The sequence below is a fragment of the Lipotes vexillifer genome, unplaced genomic scaffold, assembly GCF_000442215.2.
Source record: "Lipotes vexillifer unplaced genomic scaffold, Lipotes_vexillifer_v1.1 scaffold989, whole genome shotgun sequence".
NCBI lineage: Eukaryota > Metazoa > Chordata > Mammalia > Artiodactyla > Lipotidae > Lipotes > Lipotes vexillifer.
This window is the reverse complement of record NW_006796817.1, coordinates 1,075,632-1,103,456: the sequence shown is the minus strand read 5'-3', so window position 1 is coordinate 1,103,456 and position 27,825 is coordinate 1,075,632. Positions and strand designations below refer to the sequence as shown.

Below are 27,825 nucleotides of genomic sequence, written 5' to 3'. Positions count from 1 at the left end.
GTGAGCATGCGGGCGGTTGTCGGAGGTTCAGCGTCTGGGCTCTCTGTCACGTAGGTTACGCACACGCTCAGTCCCCTGGGGCCGCCCGGAGCCCGCCCAGGCAGCTGTCCCCTCCCAGACTCCGGCGTCCCGGAGGCGGGGCCGCGATGGTTCGGGTTGGGGGCCCGAGGTGGAGCTGACAAAGGGCGGAGAAGAGCCTGACCGAGTTGGGGCTGGCCACGAAGCCCTTCCCCGCCCGTCGGGCCCTGGCTTCCCGCCCGCCGATTTCCAGCCGTCAGGGTCACGCTACTCTCTGGAAGCCCTGAATTCCGGTGCCCCTCAAGCCCCGGGCCCCCGGCGGGAATGTTCAAAAATGAGTACCAGGTAACCGGAAACGGCTCTCCAACCGGTCTAGCTTTGTACTGTTCGGTGAGATAGCTCACGTCCGGGGGAAGAGGGCCCCCCCCCCAAGTAATACTGTCTTTCTCGGGGTAAGAAGGAACTAATGGATAAGTGGTCTTGACCCAAAAAGAGAAAGAAAAGAAAGCAACTGCCGTGTGGGCTTATGATTTGACGTTCCCTCTCCAGCTCCGTGCTTCTCAAGGTGTAGGGATTTCCTGTGGTTCTGACTGAAATGCAGCCTTAAACCCCAACCGGATCCCCGGAATCAGAACCTTAAGGGCAGGACCCGTAAACCTTGAGTTTTAACAATACTGAGGCACACTGGTAACTCAGAAGCTATTTAGCAGAGAGTGAATGAGTGAATGCCTGAATGGGTTAAGCCAAGAAAGAGAAAAAGCACTTTGGCCGTGTGCTGTTTTCTTTTCCCCGCAAATTGGGGGCGGGTCAGTGATTCTCAAAGGCTGTGGTACATTAAGATCATTTGGAGTACTTGTAAAAATACGGATTTCTTGAGCCTCACATCAAATAGAATGAATCAGAATCTCTGTTGACGGGGCTAGGTAATTTACCTTTATAGCACCTTTCTCCATTTGATTCTGATGCAGGTGGTCTAAATACCACACTCAGGAAAACTGCTTCTGGGTCTTCCTCAGTCACTTTGAGTATCTTAGAGGGTCTCCAAAGCGCTCCTGCTTTCCTCACTTCACTGGGCACCTCCCTGATCTCGCTTGCCCCTAGTCTCCTCCCCTCCCCTCCCACCTCTACCTGAGGTTACACTCTCAATTCACAGTCTGTCTGCTGTCCTAATACTGCTGTTACGAACAATTTCGTCCCTGTGCCGGAACAGTCCTCCACTGGTCACCTCTTTGTTGCTTCTACCTTTTCATCAAATACTACCTGCCTTCTTATGAGTGCCCTCAGAGTATTCTGCAGTTCTCTTTCTTCTATTCTGTTTGGTGTCATTAAATCTGTTGTAACAATTTTAGAGAGTTTTTCTTGCTTAATATAGGTAAAATATATTATAAAAAAAGCAGATGTCTACTGTGGGAAACAGGTGATAGCAGAAATGGGGGCGGGGGAGGTATTTTTCTATCTTACCAGGTATAAGGATTTTTCTCTTAAAAAAAAAAAAGAAAAAGCTTCCTCACATTTAAAATTCATAGTGAAATATGACCTGACCCCAGAAGCTATAGTAATTCAATTCCACACAGTTTGCACATAGTACTGTCTACTGAAGACGTTAAATGTCTTAACTTCAAGTGATTACTTGTTAAAACTCAGAAGCAAAAATATCTTTATATTATTGAGAGAAATTAAAAGCAGGAAATTCTTTATGAAAGTCAGACAGATTTGCTCATGTGCTGCTTATAATTTAACCATATTTACTCTCATTTCAGGTTTTCAGTTTCTTGCAATAAACTCTTCCTTAGAGACAATCATCTTTAATTCCTGTCTTATAATTAAAGCTTATGGACACTCAGTAATGTGTTTAGTGTTTTTACAAGAGCATGTCCCTCCATGTTCCCAGGTTTACAATAGGGAACACTTAGCATGTCTATGGAAATTATTCTCTATTTTTTTGGTACATATTTTATAGATATAAATTTGGTATATATTTTATAGATATAAATTTGGTATAGATTTTATAGATTTTATAAATTAATACAAATTAATTTGTATTAAATATATAAAAAGATCTTATAGGAATCCTCAAAATAAGAATCACTCCCTCTCCAAGTCCAAGCTTCTTTTATTGACCCAGTACTAAACTATCCAGTTTGCCCTTGTTTTGAATAATCATTGCTGGTACTAATGAGCCCTTGCTTTGTGCATCACACTTCATTGAGTGTGATGGTTTATGTTTATTATCCTATGTAATCTAACAACCCATTTTACAGATAGAAAATCAAGAGGTTAAGTAACTCCAAAGTTAGGTAGTTAATAAATGGCAAACCTGGTACTGGAGCTCAGGTTAGTGTAACTAAAAAGCTTGTAGCCAGAGATAACTATCAGATTTTATTAGCCTGCCTTGAGAGTTGAGTTTAAACCCTTTAGTGTGTGCTGAATAGAATATTTTGTAAGCATGAACTATACATGTGAAGTAACTGAACCTTACACTGAGAGACTGTAAGGTTTGTATGGCATGGAGTTTATTTAATGTTTATCATGCTTTTAAAAACATTTCTTAAACCATTAATTCAAGGTGACCTGAATCAGAGCAGTTGTTGCTTAGATACAATCAAGATATAAAGTAGGAGTGATAAGAGGGATAATGTTTCCTCTCAGATGTACTTAACTTACAGATGCCTGGAACAGTGGGTATAGACTATGTGGTGGATAGTATTTCCTCCTTAGCATTGTTTTTCACTTTAATTTTTAATATTTTTTTTTCCTAGGGAGGTGCATTTGTTGAAATCTTCAGTGCTCAGGGAAAAAATCCTGGAGCAAAATGGAAGATCCTTGGCAGTCCATCTGTGATTTGGAAAGTAAGTGTTAGAAATTAGAGCGACCTAAATCCTGGAAAGAAATGAGAGTAAAGATTATAACAAGAAGGGCTTGGTAAGATTTCAGAACCGGTTTTTCTGTTCATTCACTTCAAAACCCTTTCATGATATCATTGGCTGCAGCCCTCACAGACACCCCTCCTTGGCCATTGAAGACCTTGGCACACAGCTCATAACCCATCTCTATATGCCAAGTCCTGCTGCTGTTTTAGGTGACTTGAGTTTCTGTGAGGAAAAGTCTCCAAACCCTGGGCTTCTCAGCTTCTTGATTTCTTCATCTCTGATGACGTCTTCCACTCTACTTCAGCAGCCTTTCCCACTGTCAAACCTTGTACCTTATCACCGAAAATTGCAGGGCCTCTGAAGTTACCAAGTGAGAACTTGAGACATCCCTCTCTGGGTCCAGTCTTCGATTCTTAATGTTGCCTGCCTAGTTACTCCCACTGCATTTTTTCTTCAACCTAATTGAGACTCTTAGGCCATTGACCATTCTACTTTTCTCCCTGTGTTTAGATTTATTTACTTACTTAGTTAACCTACTTACTCACTCACCCTGTCTTCACTTTCTTTTCTCTCCAGCCCAGAATCCATGGTCCATTATTTCAGTCACTTCCCAGTCAAGACCTCGAATGCCCCTGTTCCTTGTCCTTTCATTATGCCTGCCTAGCAAACGCCAACCATTTCTGAATCCCTGACTCTCTCTTTTCTGTGCCTGCATCTGGGCTTCTCAGTACCTTTGGGAAAATAGCTATAGTCTCTCAGATCGATAATGCTATAAATTCAGTGTCAACAGCCCCGGAAGTTCTCCTGTTCTCTTGTTCTCTAAAATGGTTCTTTCTCCATTATCTTCAGTTTTCCAGCCATTAACTTCTTACCCCCATCCCCATCCCACACCCAGGACAGACCCTCCTCACTCATTCACCAGAAGACCTCACCCCTGTTTCACAGGGAAAACTGATGTCGCAGGTAGAAACTACCTCATCTTGCTGCTACCAGATCTAAAAATCTGTATCCTTCCCTGTTCTTTCCTCTTCCTCTTCTCTCTTGTACAGTTGAGAGAAAAACACCTTTCTAGGGACTTTGTTCTATGGATAGTTTTTTTTTTAAACTACTCTTAATTGAGTGCTTACTATTTGCCAGCCATAGGATTCAGCACATTACATGTTATATAATCCATACAATAACCTTGTATCTCACAAGGTACCCTTATGCCTATATTATAGGCATAGTAAGGTTAAGTGACTTGATCAAAATTATATAGCTCTTACTATGAATAAAAGTTAAATGTGGCTGTGTGGATACAGAGCAGAGAGATTAGGTAAGGCTTCCCTGAGGAAATGATACTTGATCTCTGAGAACTAACTAGGCACCAGGTGGAGCTGGTAGAGAGAAGCACATTTCAGGCAATGAGAAAAGCAGGTACAAAGTCCTTGCTTTGGAGGAGCTTAGAATTTTTAAGAAACTGCTAGAAGGCTACAGAGGCTAGGATTCAGAGTGAGGGAGAGTGCGAGGCAGGAGATGAGGTTTGAAAAACTGGGCAGGGGCTAGGCTTACACAAGGATTTGTGGCCGTGCTCAAGATTTTGGTAAGCTGTTGAAAGGTTTTAGTATATGCCCAGCTTGTGTGTAGATGAAATAATACACTCGATGTGTGTGTTCATTTGGAAGACATAAGAGATGCTATTGTGATGGATATGATACAGTTTTATTTAAATGTTAATTCTTAGCAGCCATTAGTTACAATGTATTTCTTAACATATACAAAAAGGAAGAGTGGGAGGATCTATGAAATATTTTATTGTGAAAAAGGAGTCTTTATACTTAAAGATTGGAGATTTGCTCCAAGATAAAAAAATAACCATTTACATTAGCACTTTGACTGATGGAAATTAGACTCTCATGTGTAAGTTTTTCATTTCCAAGCTTGTTTTGTTTCTGTTCATTTTTTAGGTAACCTTAGTTGTAACTCTTTAATTTGTACTGATTTTAAGTAAATGATGTATAGAACTTCAAGTTAGAAGACTAGTAAAATAAGGCACTGATTAATTCTATATGAGCCATGGCTTGAAACCAAGGAACTTCCAAACTAGATACAACATAGATTAGATGGTTTATTGTACTGTTAACAGAAAGTGATGTTCAGCCTATGCTATTAGACAGAAATACATAGGTTAAAGGAGGGAAAGGGTAACTAAACTCTGGAAACTTTAAATTAGTAACTTGGGAATCCCTGAAGTTGGAGAACTTTTTATCATCTAGAGGAAGAGTATCTTGATATAGTAGAGAATTTGCCAAGTGGCTAAGGGTGGCTTCTATATTCCAGTTCCCAGCAAGTCTCAGTGTAAGAGTATCATCAAGGCCTGAGCTTATTTTAAGTCATTTCAGTGTAGGGCTTTTTCTGTGGGCTTGCTTCTCCAATTTTATAATACAAGTCAAATAAAATATGCAGTAACCACTGTTTTCATTTTTGTTCTGTAGGAATTTGATAAAGAAGTTAAAAGTTTTGTGTTTGTCCTGGAAGGCAGCAGCCAAACAAATAAAATTCAATTACCAAAGGAGAATAAGCAAATCCGTAAGTAAGACTTTTAATATTGAAGCTTAACATTTGATGCTTAACATTACACTTTTAAGTCTCATAAACAGGCCTATTAGTTTGACTTTTACTGGCATCTGTCGATGTAAAGTAATAAGATTTTTTTTAATTTAGAGAGTAACTTTATGCCAGGCTTTTGAAAAGAGATTCTGCTTTATTGTTTATTAGAAATTTACTTATATGTTAAAGAAGATTTAGAAGATTATTCAATTAATTAGACTAGTAATGATATTTATTAAGCACTTACTGTGTGCCAATGACTTTCTAAGCATTTCATATTTTTTAATTTTTTCAATCCTCACAATAGCTCTTTTACAGATGAACACACTGAGGTTGGTTCCTCATCAAGAGACCATGAGTTCCTAAATTATTGTAAATCAATTTGTGAGAAAAAAATTTATGTAAAATACTATATAAGGCATTATTTAGTAAGATATCAACTTATATACCTTTAGAAATATTAGTATCTAATGAGTAAAGATATGAATATGTGATTTAACAAAAACCCCCAAAATAGACCTCAATTCTTATCTACTTTGGAAATGAGGATCAGAGGTTTAAAGCAGAAGGAACCCTGAGAGATAACCTAAATTTATGATCAGAAGCCCAGTTATTGGCCACACTGGGGTTAAAATTCAAGCCTCTGCCACCAAATTAGGCTTTGTGTACACTGATGTGATTTAAGAAATATAATTTATCAAAATGCTTAATCATATTTTCATTAACTGTATCCAATATTTAACTATTGTGACTTAGCAAATGTAGGTAACCACCTGTTTTTTTACAATCATTCTTTACTTCTTCATTCATTAAGAACATTTATTGAATACCTGTTGTGTACCAGGGACTATGAAAAGACCTATTCTTGGTATCTGATTTTCTCATTTTAATTCGGTTTTCTAAACTTTTATAGACTGTGTGTTTTATCTGCTATTTCAAGCTACTACATGCATATTTTAGATTTCTAAGACATAAACCAAACCATAGAAATTATAGATGGAAGATGATTTATTTTAAAGTGGTATCTTTCTAAATAAAATAAGAAACAGAACCTCAAAAAGAAGGGGTAATCACTGTTAAAATAATTTTATAAAATTTACTACCGTTTTAAAATCATGATTTCCTCATAGTTTGCATTTTTTAATAGCAAAGATTTTTGTCATTTCTGCATAAATTTGTACTGATAAATAAAGTGAACTAAGATGAGCCATGGAAACATGTCTGAAACTGGAGGTTATTCTTTAACAGGAAACATGGTCTGTCTTTTTTAAGAATGTTGACTTTGTAAAATAGACACATTTGATTTACAGGAACATAACTTTATTCTAAACCAGTGTTCTTTTGTTTTTTCTTACTGTTGGCCCCTCCTTCCACATGATGCCTTCAGCATCTATGCATATGATGATGTTATTGACAAAATCAAATCACTTCTAATAATGTTTCTCAGTTGGCTCTGAGAAAGAGTTTCTCCTCTACCAAATGCTCAGTGATTAAAGACAAGCTCCCCTTTCCCACTTTTATCTAAGTTTCTTTTTAGAAATAAAACAAATTTAATGTGTTATAATTGCTTTTTAAAAATGGAAAGATGATAGTTTTAACTGGAAGAAAGGGAAGAATCTTGTAATGTATTTCTTGCACAATGCCCTGTAATTAAAAATTAATCTGGCTTTTCAGTAACATGTGCAGCCCTGTAACAAATGAAACAGTTTATATAGTCTGTCCTGCACCAATGTTTTTAAGATTATTTGGAATTTTTGACAATGGGAATTTATAGTTATTTTCACTTGTATAAAATGACCTTCTATGTGACATTGTTATCGTTAAATTTAAATTTAATGGCATGCCTTGAATAGAGAATTGGCTTTCTGTTAACATTTCTAAATTAAGTTCAATTACCATTATGTATTCCTATTTTAAGAGTAAACATCCACTTTATTTATGCCAACTTGACATTAGGTACCTTGTATGTGTTTCCTACTATATTAAGTACATGTGAAGAAAGTCTAATAGTGAAATTCAGTATTTTTAACTTTTCACTTGAAATAGCAATATTTCTGAATTATATTTGAGCATCTCTAAATATGGCAAAGTTTTTTTTTAAACTCAGCATCTGATCAAATAAAGGAAGGTGTGATATTGATTATCAGATTGTGTACTTCTCCAGGGCAGGACTCTTGCATCATCTACTTTGTACCCCTAACTTAGTGTGTCATATATAGTTGGTGTTTAGTAATTTTGTTAAACTTGCCATACTAAGAAACTTTAACATTTTAGGTTATAATTTCTTCTGGTAACCATTTGGCCTTGATAATGAGACTTGTAAATCATTAGCCAGTTGCTATTAATGCCAGTTGCTATTAATGCTGGAACATGTTATATAGAGTTGCCCATAATGAGAAGAAGCTCTGTTACATGTAAACATCTATCATTTGGATGGTCTGTCTGGGGACTTTCTGTTTGAGGCTCATGTTTGAAACCATTGTTTTCTCTGCCTGTGGCATCTGAATCAAATGGTGTGTCTGTCGGGATCAGCATCCCTGAAGCCCTGTGTTGATCTAAGTTTCAGCTGCTCTGGTGGATGAGGTCATCTTTATGAGGTTCCTCTCAGCCTCCCCCTGCCCCAACTTTTGGTATTTTTTTTTTTTAAATAAACTCATTATGACTTCCTCTTTCTAAAACCCTTTAGTGACTTTGACTTCACTATTCTGCTGATACTGCGCTTGTCACAGTCACTAGTTCTCTCTCTGTTCCTGAATCCAATGGCCAGTTTTCAGCCCTCATCTTGCTTAACTTAACAGCAGCATTGACAAAGGTGACACAGTCCTCCTTGATATAGTACTTTCTTCACTCATCTTCCAGGATGCCCATACTCATAGATTTTTCCTCCTACTTGGCTGGTCTTTCTTCTTAGTCTCCTTTCATGGTTCTTCCTCTTCTCCCCAACACAACTTAATGCTGCAATGCCTCTGGACTCAGTCCTTGACCTTCTTGACCTTGAACTACATTTACTCCTTTGGTTTTGGGCTCTAGTCTCATGGCTTTAAATATCATCTCTGTTGTATACTAGCTTACATTTCCACCTCTGACTTGTGTCCCAAACTCCAGATTTGTATATTCAGTTGCTTAGTTGACATTTATACTTGGACAGCTTTACCCTAGAAATTTTTCTTCCTCCTCCTGCAGACTGCCCCATCTCAGTTGTTAGCAATTTGTCTTTCAGTTGCTCAGACCAAAAACTCTTAAATCAGCTTGATTTTTCCTTTTTTTCATCTAGAAAATCTTATTGGCTCTATCTTTAAATTAGATTTAGAGTCTGACTACTTCTTGCCACCTCCCTGCTACCACCCTGGTCCAAGCCACCATTATCTCATGCTTGGATTATTGCAGTAGTCTTCTAATTAGTCTCCCTGTTTCTGACTTGCCTCCCTACAGTCTGTTGTCAACTTATCAGCCAGAGTGATTCTGCTGAAAATACTCCATCTCTCTAAGGGTAAAACCCCAAAATCTTTAGGACCCTGTGGTATCTGCTGCCCTCTTAACTCTCTTTACTTAACTTTAACTCTACCTCCTATTACTATTTCCTTTTTCACTCTGCTCAAACCATACAGGTCTCCTTGCTCTTTTCAACCATAGCCTGGTACCCTAGCACCTTAGCCCTTGTGCACAAGCCGTACCCTCTACCTAGGGCTTTTGTTCCCCAAATAGCTACATGGCTCACTCTCTCCCCTTCTTCAGGCCTTTACCAAATAAAATGTCACCTTCTCAGTGAGGACCCATCCTGACCTATACTTAAATTACAACCTGTGCTTTGTATCCTTTCCCCATTCTTAATCCCCTTTACCCTGCTCTCCCTTTTCCTATAGTAATTATCACCATTTAACATGCTGTTTATGTTCTTTTATTGTTTTTTCATCACCACCAGAAACTAAGGCCTACCAGCACAAAAATTTAGTCTATTTTGTTCACCTAGAAGAGTGCCTGGCACATAGTAGACATTCAGTAAATCTTTGTTGAGTAAATGAGTGAATGGATGAGTGGCTTCCCATTGATTTTAGGATGACCTGTATCCTTCACATGGCTTTCAAGGCCCCGCGTAATTGAGTTCCTGGCTATTTGCCAGACTTATCCCCTGCTACTTTTCCCCTTCTGTCTCTACCAGTCCTTTAGGCCTTTAAGTTCATGCAATCTACTATAGCCTCTTCCATCACACGATGGAGTATTTCCTCTCCCTGCAGTATTTATTCCTCTCCTCTACCCCTATCTTCCTTGCCCAGTCAATCCCTGCTATTCTTCCCAGCTGAATTCCAATGTTACTTCTTCAAGAAAACCTTCACTCATCGTCCTCTTCCTCTCAAGGACCCAGGATTATATGCTTTCATAGCACCCTGACCTTCTCCTTCATGGAACTAGTATATAAGTTCTAAGAGGCTACTAGAATAAGACCATGCCTGTCTTATTCACTACAAAAGCTTCAACACTGAGTCTTGCATATAGTATATGTTCAGTGAATCTTTATTAAATGATAGATCTAATTTAATCTACACAAATGATTCTGTGAGAGGTAAACCTAAATTATCAACTCAGTTTTACACATGAAGAATAAAAAGACCCAAACAGGTTTTCTGATTTGCCCAAGGTATATGGAATAACCCATAATGAAGGGATAATTGTTCTCTGTGTTGCAGTGGGAAAGCTGCACTTTAGTGTGCTGTTTGTGCTAGGGCTGCGATAGAACCAGGAAATATCTTCAGTCATGATTTATCAGGTCACTTATAAAGAATTACTGTACTGTGGTCTAGTCCCAACTCTTTGGACAGTGTAACACTTGCAAAATGTATATTGAGGTATATATACAACTGTCATTTGCTGTAATGAAACAACTGTAAAAAACACTTTAAGGGCTTCCCTGGTGGCGCAGTGGTTAAGAGTCCGCCTGCCAATGCAGGGGATACGGGTTCGTGCCCCGGTCCGGGAAGATCCCACATGCCGCGGAGCGGCTGGGCCCGGGAGCCATGGCCGCTGAGCCTGCGCATCCGGAGCCTGTGCTCTGCAACGGGAGAGGCCACAACAGTGAGAGGCCCGCGTACAGCAAAAAAAAAAAAAAAAAAAAAAAAAAAAAAACACTTTAAAAATCTAATGGTGTTTTACCAGATAAATGTGTCTTAAAATATTCAAAAGAAGAAAGGGTCTGACCCCTTAAAACATAGAGGTAGTTTTTGTCTAAGGCAGAGAACAGATTATAAAACTGCAGAAACCTGGATATTTCAGTAAAAAGAGTGAATTTTTATGAATTTTATGTACTTGATGGGCGTTTTTGACTAACAATAGTTCCACATTCAGCATTTTAAATGTAGATTTTAAATTCAGATTTTAAATATAATGTAGACATGAGGAGTCAGTTTATATTTGCTAGGCCACTGGGAAAAAAATGTTACTGTGGAGTTTATTTAGCATTTCTGACACACAGGATCAGTGTATGTCAAATGTTATTAATGTACTTTTTTCTTTGTCAGATGATCACCATATGGTATTGTACTTATTTTAATCTTAGAAGTAAAGCCTTTTGGAAACCAGGGCTTCTATACGTGAGAGAGTTGAGTTACAAAGCTCTCTTTTGGGGGGCAAACATCTTTCATATCTAAAAGTGTTCATACAAAAATGCCCTATATGTGTAGCTCTTTGTGTTTGAAGAGAACAGTGCTGATTCAGTGAGATTTGTGACATAAATTAGGGACCTTTTGTAAAGAGTGATTTCATTTATCCCAGTGCTCTCTCAGCTCTATTTATGGGGGCCTTTGTGCAATGGAAAAATACTGTAGGTCCAATCAATGGAAGATGCAAGAGAGAGATAGATTGATTAATGGTGGTTTATTTAAGTTGGCCTCATTTTGGTATCTCATTTTGGTTTTGTAATCCAGAACTCTGGGTGTCTTGTTGGCTTTTCCCATAAATATGGTAGAATCTGATTCCTAGAGAGTTTTCTAAGTTCAGAGGCTGTTACCCCTATTTCCATTATGTTACTTACTTTGCTGATGACTCTTTGCAGCCGTTTATAAGCTTAGTATTTTAAGTAAAAGTTACCTTTGTATGTTTGATTTTTAAAATGTTAAGCACATTCGGTCAAATATGGTTTTGTTTAGAAACTAGATTTGGGGTAAAATATAGGAACTGTTTAAGTTGTTCAGGAATGTTGTAAAACATTTTACCATAGGAATTCTAAACCAGAAGATCTTTATATATAGACTACCCAAACATGTACTGTTACTTTAAAAGACTTAAATTTGTTAAGTCTACTAAGTTGGAATAAACAGAAAATAACGTGCATGGTAGACTGGTTGCCTTCCTTGAGGCCTTTCTCCACATATTGGCCTGTACTGTTAGATTTGTAGGAGAGGTTCACAGATATATCGACATTTCCATTTCCTACCCAGTGTTTCACATTGGGAAAAAAGTTCCTAGAAGTCATGTTTTAGGAGGAAGTGATACTAAAACGTTCATTAAGAGCATCATAATTGAGAGATCAAGCAAAAGTTCAAAAGCTAAGAGGAAGGGAATTAAGTGAATGGGTCTGAAGAGGTAATATGAAATCAGTTGATTTTTGAAGCAGTTGTAGACTTCAGTTATCAAAAGTACCATAGGTCTTTATCCAAATGTTTTTTTAATCCAGGTGAAGCTGGTGATGGGGAATAAAAACTATCAGGTCTTAATTTGTGAGCATTAAATTAATCAGAAATGTGTTAAATTAACAAAAGGTATTATAACTGAAAATATGTTCATCCATCTCATTTTAGACACATTTAAAACCGTATGAACTAGATATGGCTCATCAAACCTTCAGCTGCAGTTGTCATAATTAGAACTGTTTTTTTGATCTATTGTTTTTCGTTAAGTTGTTAAGTACAGTTAAAATTGTCAGTGAATAAAGATAATTGCCACATGCTTTTATGACTACCTTAATGAGTCCATAGTTCAATTTTATATGTGTCTATTGAATATGTGTACTTTCTTGCAACCTAATAAAAATAGTAAATAAAAAAATTGTTATTTTGTAAATTTTCATAAAAATTTCACCAAGCCCACAGATGCAACTTTAAAAGACAGCATTTGTTGTTAGAGTTTGATTTGAGTTCATCATTTTTTTTGCTTTTATAATGAGGTTGTGACTCAGGGGTAGTCCTGTTGCAGTTCTGTGTATTACTGAAATGATAAAAGCTTCAGCTTGTTGATGACATGTGATTGTTTATATGTACATATAACTGGTTTGGACATATAAATGTATATTTTCCCCCTCTCGTTTTAGTTGGACTGATCCAGAGGTTTCTTGTACTTCAGATTTACATACCCCTGGGACAAGACTTCGCCACCGAATTGCTGTAAGATATACAGAATTTCTTTCAATGTTTTATGTGTATTAGACATTTGATCAATTGAAGCAGTACGAAGAGTCATTAATTACAAGTGGCAGTTTTTGCATTAAAAAGCAGTGACTTATCAAGTCAACATGAAGTAATTAAAGTAATTTAATGGTATTTCTCAGATATACTGTAGTCTGGCATTTCCCTAAGGGAAGAAAGCAAATTTCATCTGTTTTAAGAAAATATCAAAGAATTCTGAATTTGACAATAAAGAGCCTATAATTTGAAGAAATAAATAATCCAAAAGTTTGAGATTTTATAGTTCATATGAGGGGTGATGTTATGTTTTGTACTGTCTGCTATTGGAAACTGTATTTGGTTTTAAATTAATCGAAATACCTCATTTTAATGTTATTTATTTTTTAAATTTTACTGGAGTATAGTTGATTTACAGTGTTCTGTTAGTTTCAGGTGTACAGCAAAGTGATTCAGTTATACATATACATATATTCATTCTTTTTCAGGATCTTTACCCATGTACGTTATTACACAATATTGAATAGAGTTCCCTGTGCTATACAGTAGGTCCTTGTTGGTTATGTATTTTAGATATAGTAGTGTGTGTGTATGTTAATCCCAAGCTCCTAATTTATCCCTCCCTCCCACATTTCACCTTTGGTAACCATAAATTTGTTTTTGAAATCAGTGAGTCTGTTTCTGTTTTGCAAATAAGTTTATTTGTATCATTTTTTAAATTAGGCTCCACATATGAGTGATATCATATGATATTTGTCTTTGTCTGACTTACTTCACTTAGTATGATAGTCTCTAGGTCCATCCATGTTGCTACAAATGACATTATTTCATTCTTTTTTGTGGCTATATTCCATTGTGTGTATGCACCACATCATCTTTATCCATTCATCTGTTGATGGACATTTAGGTTGTTTCCATGTCTTGCCTATTATAAATAGTGCTGCAATGAACATTGGGGTATATGTATCCTTTCAAATCATGGTTTTCTGTGGATATATGCCCAGGAGTGGGATTGCTAGATCATATGGTAGTTTTATTTTTTTTTAGTTTGTTAAGGAACCTCCATACTGTCCTCCATAGTGGTTGTACCAGTTTACATTCCAACCAACAGTGTAGGAGGGTTCTCTTTTCTCCACACCCTCTCCAGAATTTATTGTTTGTAGACTTTTGATGATGGCCATTCTGACAGGTGTGAGGTGATATGTCGTTATAGTTTTGATTTGCATTTCTCTGATAATTAGTGAGGTTGAGCATCTTTTTATGTGCTTTTTTGGCCATGTGTGTCTTCTTTGGAGAAATGTCTATTTAGATCTTCTGCCCATTTTTTGATTAGGTTGTTTGTTTTATTTTTACCGAGCTGCATGAGCTGTTTATATATTTTGGAGAATAATTTCTTGTTGGTCACTTTGTTTGCAAATATTTTCTCCCATTTTGTGGGTTGTCTTTTTGTTTTGTTTATGGTTTCCTTTGCTGTTCAGAAGCTTTTAAGTTTAATTAGGTCCCATTTCTTTATTTTTGATTTTAGTTTCATTATTCCAGGAGGTGGATCCAAAAAGATATTGATGCGATTTATGTCAGAGAGTGTTCTGCCTATGTTTTCCTCTAAGAGTTTTATAATATCTGGCCTTACATTTAGGTCTTTAATCCATTTTGAATTTATTTTTGTGTATGGTGTTAGGGAGTGTTCTAATTTCATTCTTTTACATGTAGCTTTCCAGTTTTCCCAGCACCACTTATTGAAGAGACTGTCTTTTCTCCAATGTGTATTTTTGCCTCCTTTGTCATAGATTAATAGACCATAAGTGAGTGGATTTATTTCTGGGCTTTTTATCCTGTTCCATTGATCTATATGTCTGTTTTTGTGCCAGTACCATACTGTTTTTATGATTGTAGCTTTGTAGTATAGTCTGAAGTCAGGGATCCTGATTCCTCCAGCTCCATATTTTTCCCTCAGGATTGCTTTAGCTATTTGGGGTCTTTTGTCTTTCCATACAAACGTAAAAATTTTTGTTCTTTGTTCTGTGAAAAATGCCATTGGTAATTTGATAGGGATTGCATTGAATCTGTAGTTTGCCTTGGGTAGTGTAGTCATTTTGACAGTATTGATTCTTCCAATCCCGGAACAGGGTGTATCATTCCATCTGTTTGTGTCATCTTCGATTTCTTTCATCAGTATGTTATAGTTTTCACAGTACAGGTCTTTTGTCTCCTTAGGTAGGTTTATTCCTAGGTACAGTAAGTCCCCTACATATGAACAAGTCCCGTTCCAAGAGTGCTTTCGTAAGTCCAATTTGTTCGTAAGTCCAACGAAGTTAGTCTAGGTGCCCAACTAACACAATCGTCTATATAGTACTGTACTGTAATAGGTTTATAATACTTTTCACACAAATAACATATAAAAAACAAACACAAACAATAAAGAAAACATTGTTAATCTTACAGTACAGTACCTTGAAAAATACAGTAGTACAGTATAACAGCTGGCATTAGAGGGGCTGGCATCAGGTGAACAGGCAAGAATTACTGACTGGAGGAGGGAGAAGAGGTGGGAGATGATACAGCTGAAGGATCATTAGCAATAGGAGGTGGAGGGCAAGCTGCAATTTCATTTACACCTGACATTGGTGGCACAGTTTCTGGTTCCTTGCTGGAACCAGATACACATTCGCATCTTTGAAAGTTTGCAGCTTGAAGGTGCATATGTAGGGGACTTACTGTATTTTATTATTTTTGATGCAGTGGTAAATGGGATTGTTTCCTTAATTTATCTTTCTGATCTCTCATTGTTAGTGTATAGGAATGCAAGAAATTTCTGTGTATTAATTGTGAATCCCGCAACTTTACCAAATTCATTGATGAACTCTAGTAGTTTTCTGGCAGAATTTTTAGGATTTTCTATGTATAGTATCTTAATGTTATTCACTTTAGTTGAGAAATATTGGTCTTTTCTGTTGACATATAGGTGTCTTGGGATATATTTGTTTTAAATGGGCTTGCCATGACTTAATTGTTTAGCAAAAATGAGCATATACAAATTTTACTCAGTTGAGCTAACTGTTGTCTGTTACAATTCTGAGAATGCAAATAACATTTAATTTGTATATTCATATAGAATGGAATATTGTTTAGGGTCTCAGTAATAAATTTGCATGCTTTCAGTAAAACATATTTGGGGTATGCTATTTTCTAATTTTTCTTTGTAACTAATAGCTGTCCAAGGTCAAAGCTTAGGCTTTTCTTTTCCTTGCTGGAAGAAGTGACTTTTCCTATTAATGAAGTTAATTTTGGACTAGTTACACTGGTGCGAACCAAGGGGAAGGAAGAGCTTTCTTAATTAAATGAGATTAACATAAATTGGAGGTTATTAGTTTCTCTTTGTTTATGTGAATTAAAATATTAATAATGTGTGCATATGTTGGTAAAATATGAATTTTAGCTAATAATATATTTTAATTTTGTTTTCTGGAATGATAAAGGATAGATGGAACAATTTATATTTTTATTTTATTCAACTTTAAATCTTATAAACTTCTAAGATTTTCTGTTATCATCTGCTATGGTCACCAAGATTCTTTAAAGTAGTTCTTATAGTAACAAGACCAAAGCAGCATTTGATGCTCTTATGTATTAGGTTGGCCAAAAAGTTCGTTCGTATTTTTCTATAGATGGTTTGGAACAACCCAAACGAACTTTTTGGCCAACACAATATCTTTTTCTAGTTCTGCAGAAAAAGTATTTTCAAGACTCTAAAAACATTCTAAAGTTACAGTGTACCATATAAAGTTTTATTTTCGGTGTAGGGGAAAGTGGTTTCCTACCAAATGGAAGAACACACATTATATTTTATTTTTAAGCTTGTTAGGTTCCTTAAATAGAAATCCAATCCAACCCTTTTGTTCTCCTGATCTCTACCACCTATACCTTGAAGCCATGGTAGAGGTGCTGGTAATTGGCCTTTTGATCAAAGTTGTGCAAGACACTTTGCTGAAACTTGGGACGTAATCTTTTGCTGAAGAGCACTCTTTTCCTATGCAAAATTAAGCTTCATTTGTGCCCCCAAACACTTGAGCTTATCACTCTGGCTAGGCAATATACTGTTTTAACTAAGTTAATAATAATTAAAGCTTTAATTATAGAGAAATCAATAGGTATCTTAGGTTTAACTCAGTCTAGCAAGAAAGTTGATATAAGTAAGCCTGGCCACCCCTTTGTTACCGTGTGATTAATGCTCTTGAAGGATGGGAAAACGTTTTTATGGGTGATGGACCTAACGGTCAGATTTTGAATTCAGTTGACTATAATCCTAGTCTCTTGTTCTCATAGCCACATGGACAAACATTTGTATTTTTCAGATTGTTTTAGTTTTATAGTTTTTGCAAAACAAATGTCTTATTGCAAAAAGGTCAAAATTATTAAATAACATGGGTAAAACACTCTCTGTCTTGACATAGTGAAATTATCAGATTATGAGAAAATGTATTAACTATGCATTTGAATTTGTTGCTGATAATCAAAATATTTTGCTATTTTAGGAAGTAATGACAGAGACTATGTTTTACAAGAAAGAAGGTAGAGTAATAAGTATTGATTGCCTTTCTAACTACAGCTTTTTCTTTTCCTTAAATGAAAGGGCTTTCTTTCAGAACCCTTTCAAACCCTTTCTTTCAGGACCCTTACTGTGTTTGTAGCAGCATAGCTCCAGGCCATTTTAAATAATATATTTCTCTAACAAGCTTGGAAAGTCACAGAGCAGAAAGATATCTGGCTTTTAAAATTTTTCATTGTCAGAATGGGAGAGGCATTTTGTTTCACAAAGATACACTTACACATCAAGAGTTTTTCATAAGTGGAGTCTTGCCAGCTGTTTTATGAGTTTAATACTCATTTCTTCAACATCTTCCTGTGTATCTTATGTTCACTGGATGATTATACTGCTCAGTGGAAGGTCATACATCTGTGAGTTAGTGGATGCCTTAGAACCAGCCACAGCTCTGCTTGAGGAATCACTCATGATTAGTCAGTCAACAAATTATTGAATTCCTGTTACTGTCATACAGTGTGATAGGCATAGGGGAGTCAATCTACGTTGAATCTGTTTACTTCTTCCTACCCTCAGTACCCTCCTAGTCCCAAACCACTATCACATTTCCCCGATTTACTGTTAGAGCATCCGAGTAGATTTCCCAGCTTCTTCGCTTATCCTTTTACAATCCTATCTCCACACTGCAGCTAAGTGATCATTCTAAAAACCAACTGGAATTTTCACTGTACCAAGGACAAACTCCCAAATCCTTAATGCTCCCATGTGCTCTGGTCTCTCACCTCTCCCTGAGCTCACCAGCTGTCAGCCACACTTGCTCCTTTCCGGCCATATTGGCTTTCCCTTCCTCACACACCAGGTGAGGTCTCCTCTTAGGGTCCTGTGCACAAGTGGTTTATATCCCCATTTCTTTACCTTGTTAACTCTTACTCAGTCTTCTCATCTCAGCTTAAGTCTCCCCTCTCCAGAAAGCCCTTCTTTGACTTCCCCCAAATAAATGAGAAATAAATCTTATGCTCTTTTCTAGCACTCTACTGTTTTCCTTCATTACAACTATGCCAGTTTGTAATGGTATATTTTATTTGATTATCTGTCATTTTGAGCTGTCTTTGAGTTCCATGATATTCTAGCACCTAACGCAATGCCTGGCACAAAAGCTCTGAAATATATGAGTGGGCAGGAGTGGAATGAGTAAACAGGACCCAATCTCTGTCCACATATAGTTTGCTTTGAGGGTGAAAGATCAGTTAAAATGCAATTTAAATACATCTTTGTAAATGTTATGATGGCATAAGAGCAAGACATAGGGAACATGTGACGTATTAAGTAGAAGTAAGAGCATAGGCCTCAAACGAGACAGATCCAGAGTCAAATTCTGCTTTACCTCTGTGGGACTTTGGGCAAGTTACTTAACTTGCCTCACCTATGGGATGAGAGTAATAATACCTACCTCACAGATTTGTCATAAGAATTAAATGAGAAAATTAACATAAAGTAATAATGGCTAACATTTATTAAGCACTTATTATATACTGGACATTGTTCTAAGCATTTTGTTTTCACTCAGTCCCCAAAACAAGCCTGTATAGTAGTCGTAAATATTGCCTCTAATTTACCATTGAGGAAACTGAAGTCCAGAAAGGTTAAGGAATTCGCCAGAGGTTACAGACTTACTAATAATCTTAGAGCCAGAAATCAAACTTGTAGTCTAAATCTAGAACCTGTGCTCTGCACCACCATACCATGCCACCATATTTCTAAATTTCCTATCTAATTATACATATATACATATATGGTAGGGATATTTAATTTGAATTTTAGAACAAGATGAATGTGCTCAGCCTTCTACATCTTTAGGGGCTTCCCATAGCACAGTGCTATCATCAGAGTTCCACAGAGGAAAGGTCTTTCATTCTGAGCTGTTCCTGTTTCTGTAATTACCCATTTAGGAAATAAATGCTTGAAAATTAAAGGAAGAATTTTACTCAAATATTTTTTGTTTAATATTTTGCATCATAAATGTGACAATACTTGTATTACACTTTTTTTTTTCCAAAATTATGAGAGCTAAGAAACAACTTCACTTCATATTTGTTGTTTCTTTACTTTGGTCCATGCCTAGGCCTTTTTTTTCTTTAACATATACATATTATATTATTCAAAATCCTGCATCTGTGGGTAAAGCGGCTTCAGAGCTTCATAACCTGACCAGAAATTATCCAAAGACATTGCGTTTTGCATATAGAGCAAATGGAGTGTTTACTGTGCTAACACACAGTATGTTTAGCATTAAAGTAACAGAATTCTCTCATACTTCTCTTTCAGTGTAAACCCACAAAAAAAATCCTCTCTTGCTTTTTACAAATAAACTCCTCATTTTGACTTGCTTATTTCTTAGTATTATTTGCAGTTTTCATTTTTAAAGTATTTTAGTGTACCTGTGTCTCACTGTTTGACCTGACGTTAAATGATTTAATAAACAACAGATTTTTAAGAATTCTTTCATTTTGTGATCTCCTCTGTACTGCTTCATCATAGCAGTGGGAAGCCAGTTCTCCTCTGTGTGGGTTGTTAGGTGTTTCAGAGCCTGGGGGCAGAATCTTGTGTACAGGAGGAGCACCAAGAACCTGAGCTCTTGGAAGAGAACCAACTGCATCTTGAAATAGAAATCCGTTTCACTATATTTGATGCTGCCAATCACACTAAATGATTTTGGAATATTACATTTTTGACAGGAATTTCATTTTACTGAATATTGTTGATCATTAATTCCTTTCTCTATCCTGATTTTGACAATTATCTCGATGAATTCTGAGAGACATTTTGTACTGTTAATGCCTCTAGTGAATTGACATTTTTCTCATTTTCACTCAGCTCAACCAGTGCTTTTTCAATATATGGGATGAAAACACTATGAAAGCTGGTGGTGGGCATCGTGTGCTGTTTTGGAGAGGTTGAGATTCTTAGCCTGCAGATCTTAGGGAATATTATTGCCAGAAGGTTTCACGTGTTGAGCCCTTAGCTATTTGGAGTACTTCTTTCATTTGGAATCTAATAAAGTAAATTCCTAAAAAAAGAGAGAGATCCTTAAAAGGGTCCCTAGTCCTTAGAAATTTTAATTGATCCTTTGTGATCTCTTCATTGCAGTATTCTGAATTTGAAAAGTATATCTGAGTAGAGTTTAATGATTTTAACCTAGAATCCAATCTAGTATTTATGATGCTCATTCCAGAGTTTTTGTCTTGTCCTTTTGCTTTATCCCCTGGTTTTATGCCTTTGGGCTGGACACTGTCTCAGTTTCCTCTTCAGTAAATGGTAATGTGAACATTTTTCTTTTAATTGCCAGAGCTAATCGGTGATGTTTTTTCTGTAATTTTAGGAGGTTTAGGTTCATTTGGATCTTAAAGCTTCCTTTTCCATTTCTATAAAATGGAAAATTGAAACATACCCTTCCTACAAAACAAAGCTTTAGTCTCAGGGTAATTTAATGAAAGTTACTCTTATATCACTTTTTCTGTATTGTTACTAGTGAGCTAGACAAATAGGTCAAAAGAGAAATTTAATAGAAGTTTCAGGTCCTTCTACCCTGTTGAATTTTGCTCCTTACCATCCCTTCTTCGGTGACATCGGAGGCACTAGACTCTTTTGAAACTTTAAACCAAGGAAAGTGAATATGTCCTCACAGCTGCAGACCTGTTCTTTTCACATGTCATTTGTCTTCTTCAGCCGCTTTAAAGCCACCAGAGTTGAGAGAATACCTAAATTTAATAACTTCAGGTCAGAATGACATTGGTGAGAGCTTTTGAGATTGTGTCCATTTACCAAGCACAACTCTTCCTTTGGAAAATTTACTTTCTTATCTTTTTGGTCATTTTGATGCCTACCTTTGAAGAAAATAGTGGTTGTTCTATAACTCTTAGGTTATTTGTAAAGAAGGTTTTATCCAAGCACAAAGTCTTAATGCAATGAAATCTTTTATGTCACTGAGTAAATACATCTCTAAACTGTGTTTAGAACTGGTCAAAAATGGCCAGTGGTTGCTCTTTTTTAAACTAGTAGTATTATATACTAAAGTGGTAATGACATTGCAAGTTTCATTAACATTTTGAATGCATCTCATGTCTAATTCCAACTTCTGTTTTTTTCTTTTTAAAATCATCAGTACTTAAATCTCATTATTTTAATGATATCCAATTAAATGTGCTTGCATAATCAGTATATTTTGTTACATGCATTAGTAAAGGAGCACTTTAAGATACTTTGCATACTGACTTTCATATTAAATTTGCATGCCTTAAAATAGGTTTTATATGGAAGTTTTAGATAACATATGTGATAGGTGTATAAATCAGAGGCCATAGTCTATCTATTAAATAAATGTTGAGAAATCTTTTCTTCCTGGTTCTTAGTTTGGTTCACTTTACTTTTCTAAATTATTTTTACAGTACTCTTTAGATAACATAGATCTGAGAGCTAAATAAGATACTAGCAAAAGAAAAACTGCACATATACAAATATTTGGAAGTGTTCTTCCTCTATAAAATCATAACAAAAGGCCATACATTTGTTAAAGCACTGTGCAGTTAAATGATTGCCATATCCATTATCAGGGGTAAAAAGTCAAGGCCCTGTGACAGCTCAGATTATAAGCCTGAGAGTCAGTGGCTCTGCCACGTATTAGTTTGATGACCTGGGCAAGTTGCTGGGCTCTATGTGTGTTACAGCCTCATCTGTACAGTGAGGATGATATTTATACCTATTTATTGAGTAATTATGAGTATTAAATTGGGTAATGCCAAATGGTAATTATACAGTAAATATTAATTTATAATTTTTATATCTCTAAATATAGATAAAAGTACAGGGATATTTAATTTTTAAATTGCTCTTGTGAAACATTTTGAGACATGTTGGGCATGTTTCCATTTCATGTGAAATTTTCATGGCACTCGTCCCTGAAAAAAGGTAGGAAAGCAGTTTTTCCTTTGGAGCCTTTTATTTGCCCTGCCAAGTATAAAGTGCATTTCTCTTAGAAACACCTCTACTGGCAGGATGGTAACTATTTCAAGAATGAGAAAAGGCAAGAGCACTTAGGGAAGGAGAAGTAAATTCTTTTGAATTTTCTCAAAATGTTTATGTGAGTAGGAGTTATATGCAAATAAATGTTTTCAAGATTGGGCTAAAGCTAAGGAGTGCCACACTTGGCTTTTAGATGAAAACTGTTTATAAGCCCATAATAGAACTCCCAAAGAACTTTTCTTATAACCAATAGTCCGCCCTTCTTTATTGGAATAGGTTAGTGATCTTGCATTTTATATCTATTTCATACTTAAAAAGCTATTACAATAAGCTGCTTGAAACAACAACAGGGGTATGAAATTCTCAGTATAGTTGGATGTTGGTTGCCTTTGTTAGCAGTAAATAGGAACAGCTGTTCTGTTTGATACACATAGATATTACCATGCCCTTTTTTCTGAGGTTAAATACCATTGATTTATAAGGTGGGAAATAAAATATCTCTTAGCATTATTTAAAGCCAGATATGATTATTGATACACCATAAACAGTGATTTGTAATAAATGTATGAATTCACTGTATTTTAGCAATGGATGTGTTAGCATAAATATTTAAAACATTTCAGTGGCTCAAGTTTCTGTTATTATAGGGAATCTACAACTCCCTACATTTTCTAAATTCATTTTATTGAAGTATAGTTGATTTACAATGTTGTGTTAGTTTCTGGTGTACAGCAGAGTGGTTCAGTTATACATATATAATAGTTTGCATTTGCTAATCCCAAACTCCCAATCCATCTCTCCCCCACCCTCACCCGAACCACAAGTCTGTTCTCTATGTCTGTGAGTCTGTTTCTTTTTAACAGATATGTTCTTTTGTGTCATATTTTAGATTCCACATATACGTGCTATCATAAGTATTTGTCTTTCTCTTTCTGACTTACTTCACATAGTATGATAATCTCTAGGTCTATCCATGTTGCTGCAAATGGCATTATTTCATTCTTTTTTATGGCTGAGTAGTATTCCATTGTATATATGTACCACATCTTCTTTATTCATTCATCTGCCGTTGGACTTTTATGTTGTTTCCATGTCTTGGCTATTGTAAATAGTGCTGCAGTGAACACAGGGGTGCATGTATCTTTTCGAGTTATAGTTTTGTCTGGATACGTGCCCAGGAGTGGGATTGCTGGGTCATACAGCAATTCTATTTTTAGTTTTTTGAGGAACCTCTTTAGTGTTTTCCATAGCGACTGCACCAATTTACATTCCCACCACCAGTGCCGGAGGGTTCCCTTTTCTCTACACTCTCTCCAGCATTTATTGTTTGTAGACTTTTTGATGATGAACATTCTGACCAGTGTGAGGTGGTACCTCACAGTAGTTTTGATTTGCATTTCTCTAATAATTAACCATTCCAACTCCCTATTATTTTTTTTATTATTATTATTATTTTTTTTGCAGTACGCGGGCCTCTCACTGTTGTGGCCTCTCCCGTTGCAGAGCACAGGCTCTGGACGCGCAGGCTCAGCGGCCATGGGTCACGGGCCCAGCTCCTCCGCGGCACGTGGGATCCTCCCAGACCGGGGCACGAACCCGCGTCCCCTGCATCGGCAGGCGGACTCTCAACCACCGCGCCACCAGGGAAGCCCCCAACTCCCTATTTTTAATAGAAAAAACCCTGAGACCCAGAAAAGAGGTGTTCCTCAGGATACAAGGTTTTTAGAGGCAAAGCCGACACTAAAATTCAGAACTTCTGACTCTAGCATCTTTTCTTGATATCATTGCTGCCTTTTAGTGCTTGAGTTGGAAAAAGGTGACGATATAGTATGATTTTATAATCATGGTTTCTGATAGTTTTAAATAGTGAAGTTATTTCTGCCAGTGTTTTGGACTCTAAGGTACAGAAAGTTAATTCTGTCACTGTAATCCAGATTTCTACTCCTCCCCCACCCCTGTCCTCTAAAATTAATCACCAGAAATAAGTTAAATTCTTTGTTTGGGTCAGGATTAGCAAGGTCATAACAAATCAAAACAAAACAACTACTTCTCTGAAAGATTATTTCATTGTTAGGGACAGAAATCTATTTAAGTTATGTCAAGGAAAAAGATAAGTATTGGAAAAACATGGAGAGATCATATGGAACCCAACAGCAAAAGTTGTTACAGGACTTTTGAGAGGTGATATTTGTCAGCGGCTTCTCTCTCTCTCTCTCTCTCTCTCTCTCTCTCTCTCTCTCTCGAAACTACTCTGTCATCTCTCTTTGTTGTAAGTTTGCTTCATTCTTCTGTTTCATCCTATAAACCAGCTTTTTAACTGCTTGTCATTGTGCACGTGGGCAAACATAGCTTCCAGTACATCCCTCTGTGACCCTACAACTCCAATACACATCGCTGACAGATCAGGGTCAATCTGTGTATCTCCCAGTTCAAATATTTGAAAAAACCATCAGGATTGGTCCTTGGCCAATCATTGGGTTTCAGCTAACTGCTCCATCGTTTTTGTCTTCGGAGGCTGTAAGCTGCAGCCAGTTCCCTAAGAAATGGGTGTGGGCAGGGCAGGCAGATAGACTGATAGACCTACTGAACTACCTTTGAGTATAGACACTTGGTAGTCACTTTAGAACCTCTTTTTGTCCTCAGTTGCCTGCCAACGACCTCTACACATATTACTAAGCCTTTCTAGCGGTATTTAGAAGTGAATGGTAGCTAGAATTTTTTATTAGAGTCAAATCTACTTTGATGCAATGATTGTCCTAGGTCATATATTTATTTCATTTACCTGGAATCCTAAGGTTATCTGAATAGTACTGTATAAACCATCTTAGTTAATCAGGGTAGACTTTGCTTTAGTGCAGTCTCACTCAAGGACTAAGCCACATTTCTTTAGTGCTTCTCTAGCTAAACAGTAACAGTGATTAGAATGGTTTGGTTTATTGAACATATACAATATGTTAGGCTCGTTTCATACTGTATTTGCCAGGTTTGCTAAGGTGGCTTACAACAATTCCATATATTTCTGTCTCACATTGCCTGAGAGCTACAGGTGAGCTGCAGCTCTGATTTCGCTAGAGGTCGACTATGTGTCTTCTCATTCCAGAACCTGGATTGAACAAACAACTCCTGTCTGGAACATGCTGTTCGTGAGGCATAGGCAGAAGTGCAAGAGCCTGAACAGAACCACTCAATCTAATTTAAAGCTTCTCCTCAGATATGTGTGGCACAAGTCACTTCTACTTACATTCATTGGCCAATGCAAGTCATATGACCACACCTGGAGTCAGTGGGGCAGGGATGTATATACCTCCTACGTAAAAGGGAGATAGTGAATAATTATGAACACTGATAATATATAATCAAACATTATGCATTATCTCATTCACTTATCACGTTACTCTTAAATGTGAATATCATCACCATTGTACAATTTATTAATTTAACAATTATATTATTGATCACCTACCATGCCCTGGACACTGAGCTCTTGAGTTAATAAGGGTCAACTGGGGATCCTCACTATCCTATTCTTATATTTCAACAATATGGGCTTATTTTGTGTAAAATGTTGTGACTTCTAGAGATACTAACACTTTGTTGCAAAACAGTGGTTCTCAAACTTTTTTTTGTCTCAGGACCCCTTTACATTCTTAAAAAATTATTGAAAACCTCAAAGAATTTTTGTTTATATGGGTTATATCTGTTAGTATTTACCATATTAGAAATTAAAACTGAGTAACTTAAAACATATGTACTATTTAGAAATAATAACCCCATTACATGTTAGCATAACTCTAAATAGCTATAGCATAAAATATCTATATTTTGCAAAGCAAAAAACTTAGTCAGCAGTGGCATTGTTTTACATTTTTGCAAACCTCTTTAATGTCTGGCTGAATAGAAGACAGGAGTATTCTCATATCTGCTTCTGCATTCACTCTCATGATATAATATGTCACCTCTGGAAAACTCCACTATATACTTGAGAGAGAGTGAGAGTGAAAGGGAGAGATAACATCTTGGTATTGTTCTTAAAATAGTTTTGGCCTCACAGAGCCTCTGAAAGAGTCTTGGAGACCCTCAAGGGTCCCTTAAGCACACTTTGAGAACTCCTATGCTAAAGTGTATTCTGAAAGCAAATACATGACATCCTTACTTAGTGTATTTTCCTGGAGCGTCATTCTTCTGTTAATCTATTTTATAAGTTAGGTAACTTTGTTAGGTAGGCTCACTGCTATAAGTGATAATCCCAAATCTCAGTGGCTTAACACATTCATTTCTTGTTCATATCTCAATCCAGTGCAGGTCAGTGGTAGGGACGCTACTCCCCAATAGTCATTCAGGGACCTAGGCCCCTTGGGCCTCAGAGTCTTCTAGCAGATCCTCCATATCTGGTCAGCAGACAACAGAAGAGAGAACCTAGAGAATCATGTGGGAGGTTATATGAAGTCAGATTGCTCTTGCCAGAACTCATACCACCCATAACAGTATTGGAGGCTGAACTGTGTATCTGGTTCTTTGTCTAGAAGAAAAGGAAGCAACAGAGTTTGGCCAAGACATATTGTCCTTTACCAGAATAAGCAGTTATGCTTCCACTAAACAAGTTAAAAGAAAACTTTATGATTTCTTGTCACCTCTTTTCCCCTATGACACTTGAGTGGTACATAGTGCAAAACAGTACTTCCTCATGCTTTGAGAAAAGGTGTAGGGACGTGCAATCTAAAATTAATGTTTGAATATTTAAAACTTTTTATTTTGAAATAATTTCAAATGTAAAGCAAAGTTGCAAAAAAAAAGACTGTACAAAGAACTGCCATATACCTTTTACCCACATTCACCAGTTATTAACATTTTGCCACATTTGTTTTTACTTTTTTCTCTGTGTATATACATATATTTAGGAATGTATGTGTGTACATACACAAATTTCCTCCAGATTATTTGAGAGTAAAATGCAGATCTCATACCCCTTTGCTAAACACTTCAATGTCTACTAAGAACAAAGAAATTTACTTACAATTTTCAAAATCAGGACATTGAACATTGATGCAATACTATTATCTGTGGTACAGACCTGCTGTCCTTTATAACAGTTATGTTCTTGGTCTAGCATTACACATTACATTTAGTTTTCATGTGTCTTTAGTTTCCATCATTTTAGAATGGTTCCTCTGTGTCTTTCCCATCAATGACATTTCTGAAAAGTGCAGACTGCTTATTTTGTAGAATGCCCCTTAATTGAGTTTCTCTGATGGTTTCCTTATGATTAGATTTAGGCTATACATTTTGCAGAAATACTGTGAGAGAGATGGCATGTCCTTTTAGTGCAGTTTATCAGAAGGCATGTGACTCCAGTATGTTCCATTATAGGTGATGTTAAGTTACTATTTTTCTCTTAAAA

The 27,825-nt window shown here is 36.5% G+C and overlaps 1 protein-coding gene across 1 annotated transcript in view; it reads left to right on the top strand.

Annotated features, from left to right (window-relative positions):
* Positions 1-342: 342 nt before the first annotated feature.
* CFAP20DC (CFAP20 domain containing) overlaps positions 343-27,825 on the top strand; it is a 272,252-nt gene continuing 244,769 nt past the window's right edge. Inside the window, exons 1-4 of the mRNA XM_007469022.1 lie at positions 343-363; positions 2,778-2,867; positions 5,363-5,456; positions 12,778-12,850. Coding sequence (XP_007469084.1) covers positions 343-363; positions 2,778-2,867; positions 5,363-5,456; positions 12,778-12,850 — 278 coding nt within the window. The remainder of the gene's footprint in view (positions 364-2,777; positions 2,868-5,362; positions 5,457-12,777; positions 12,851-27,825) is intronic.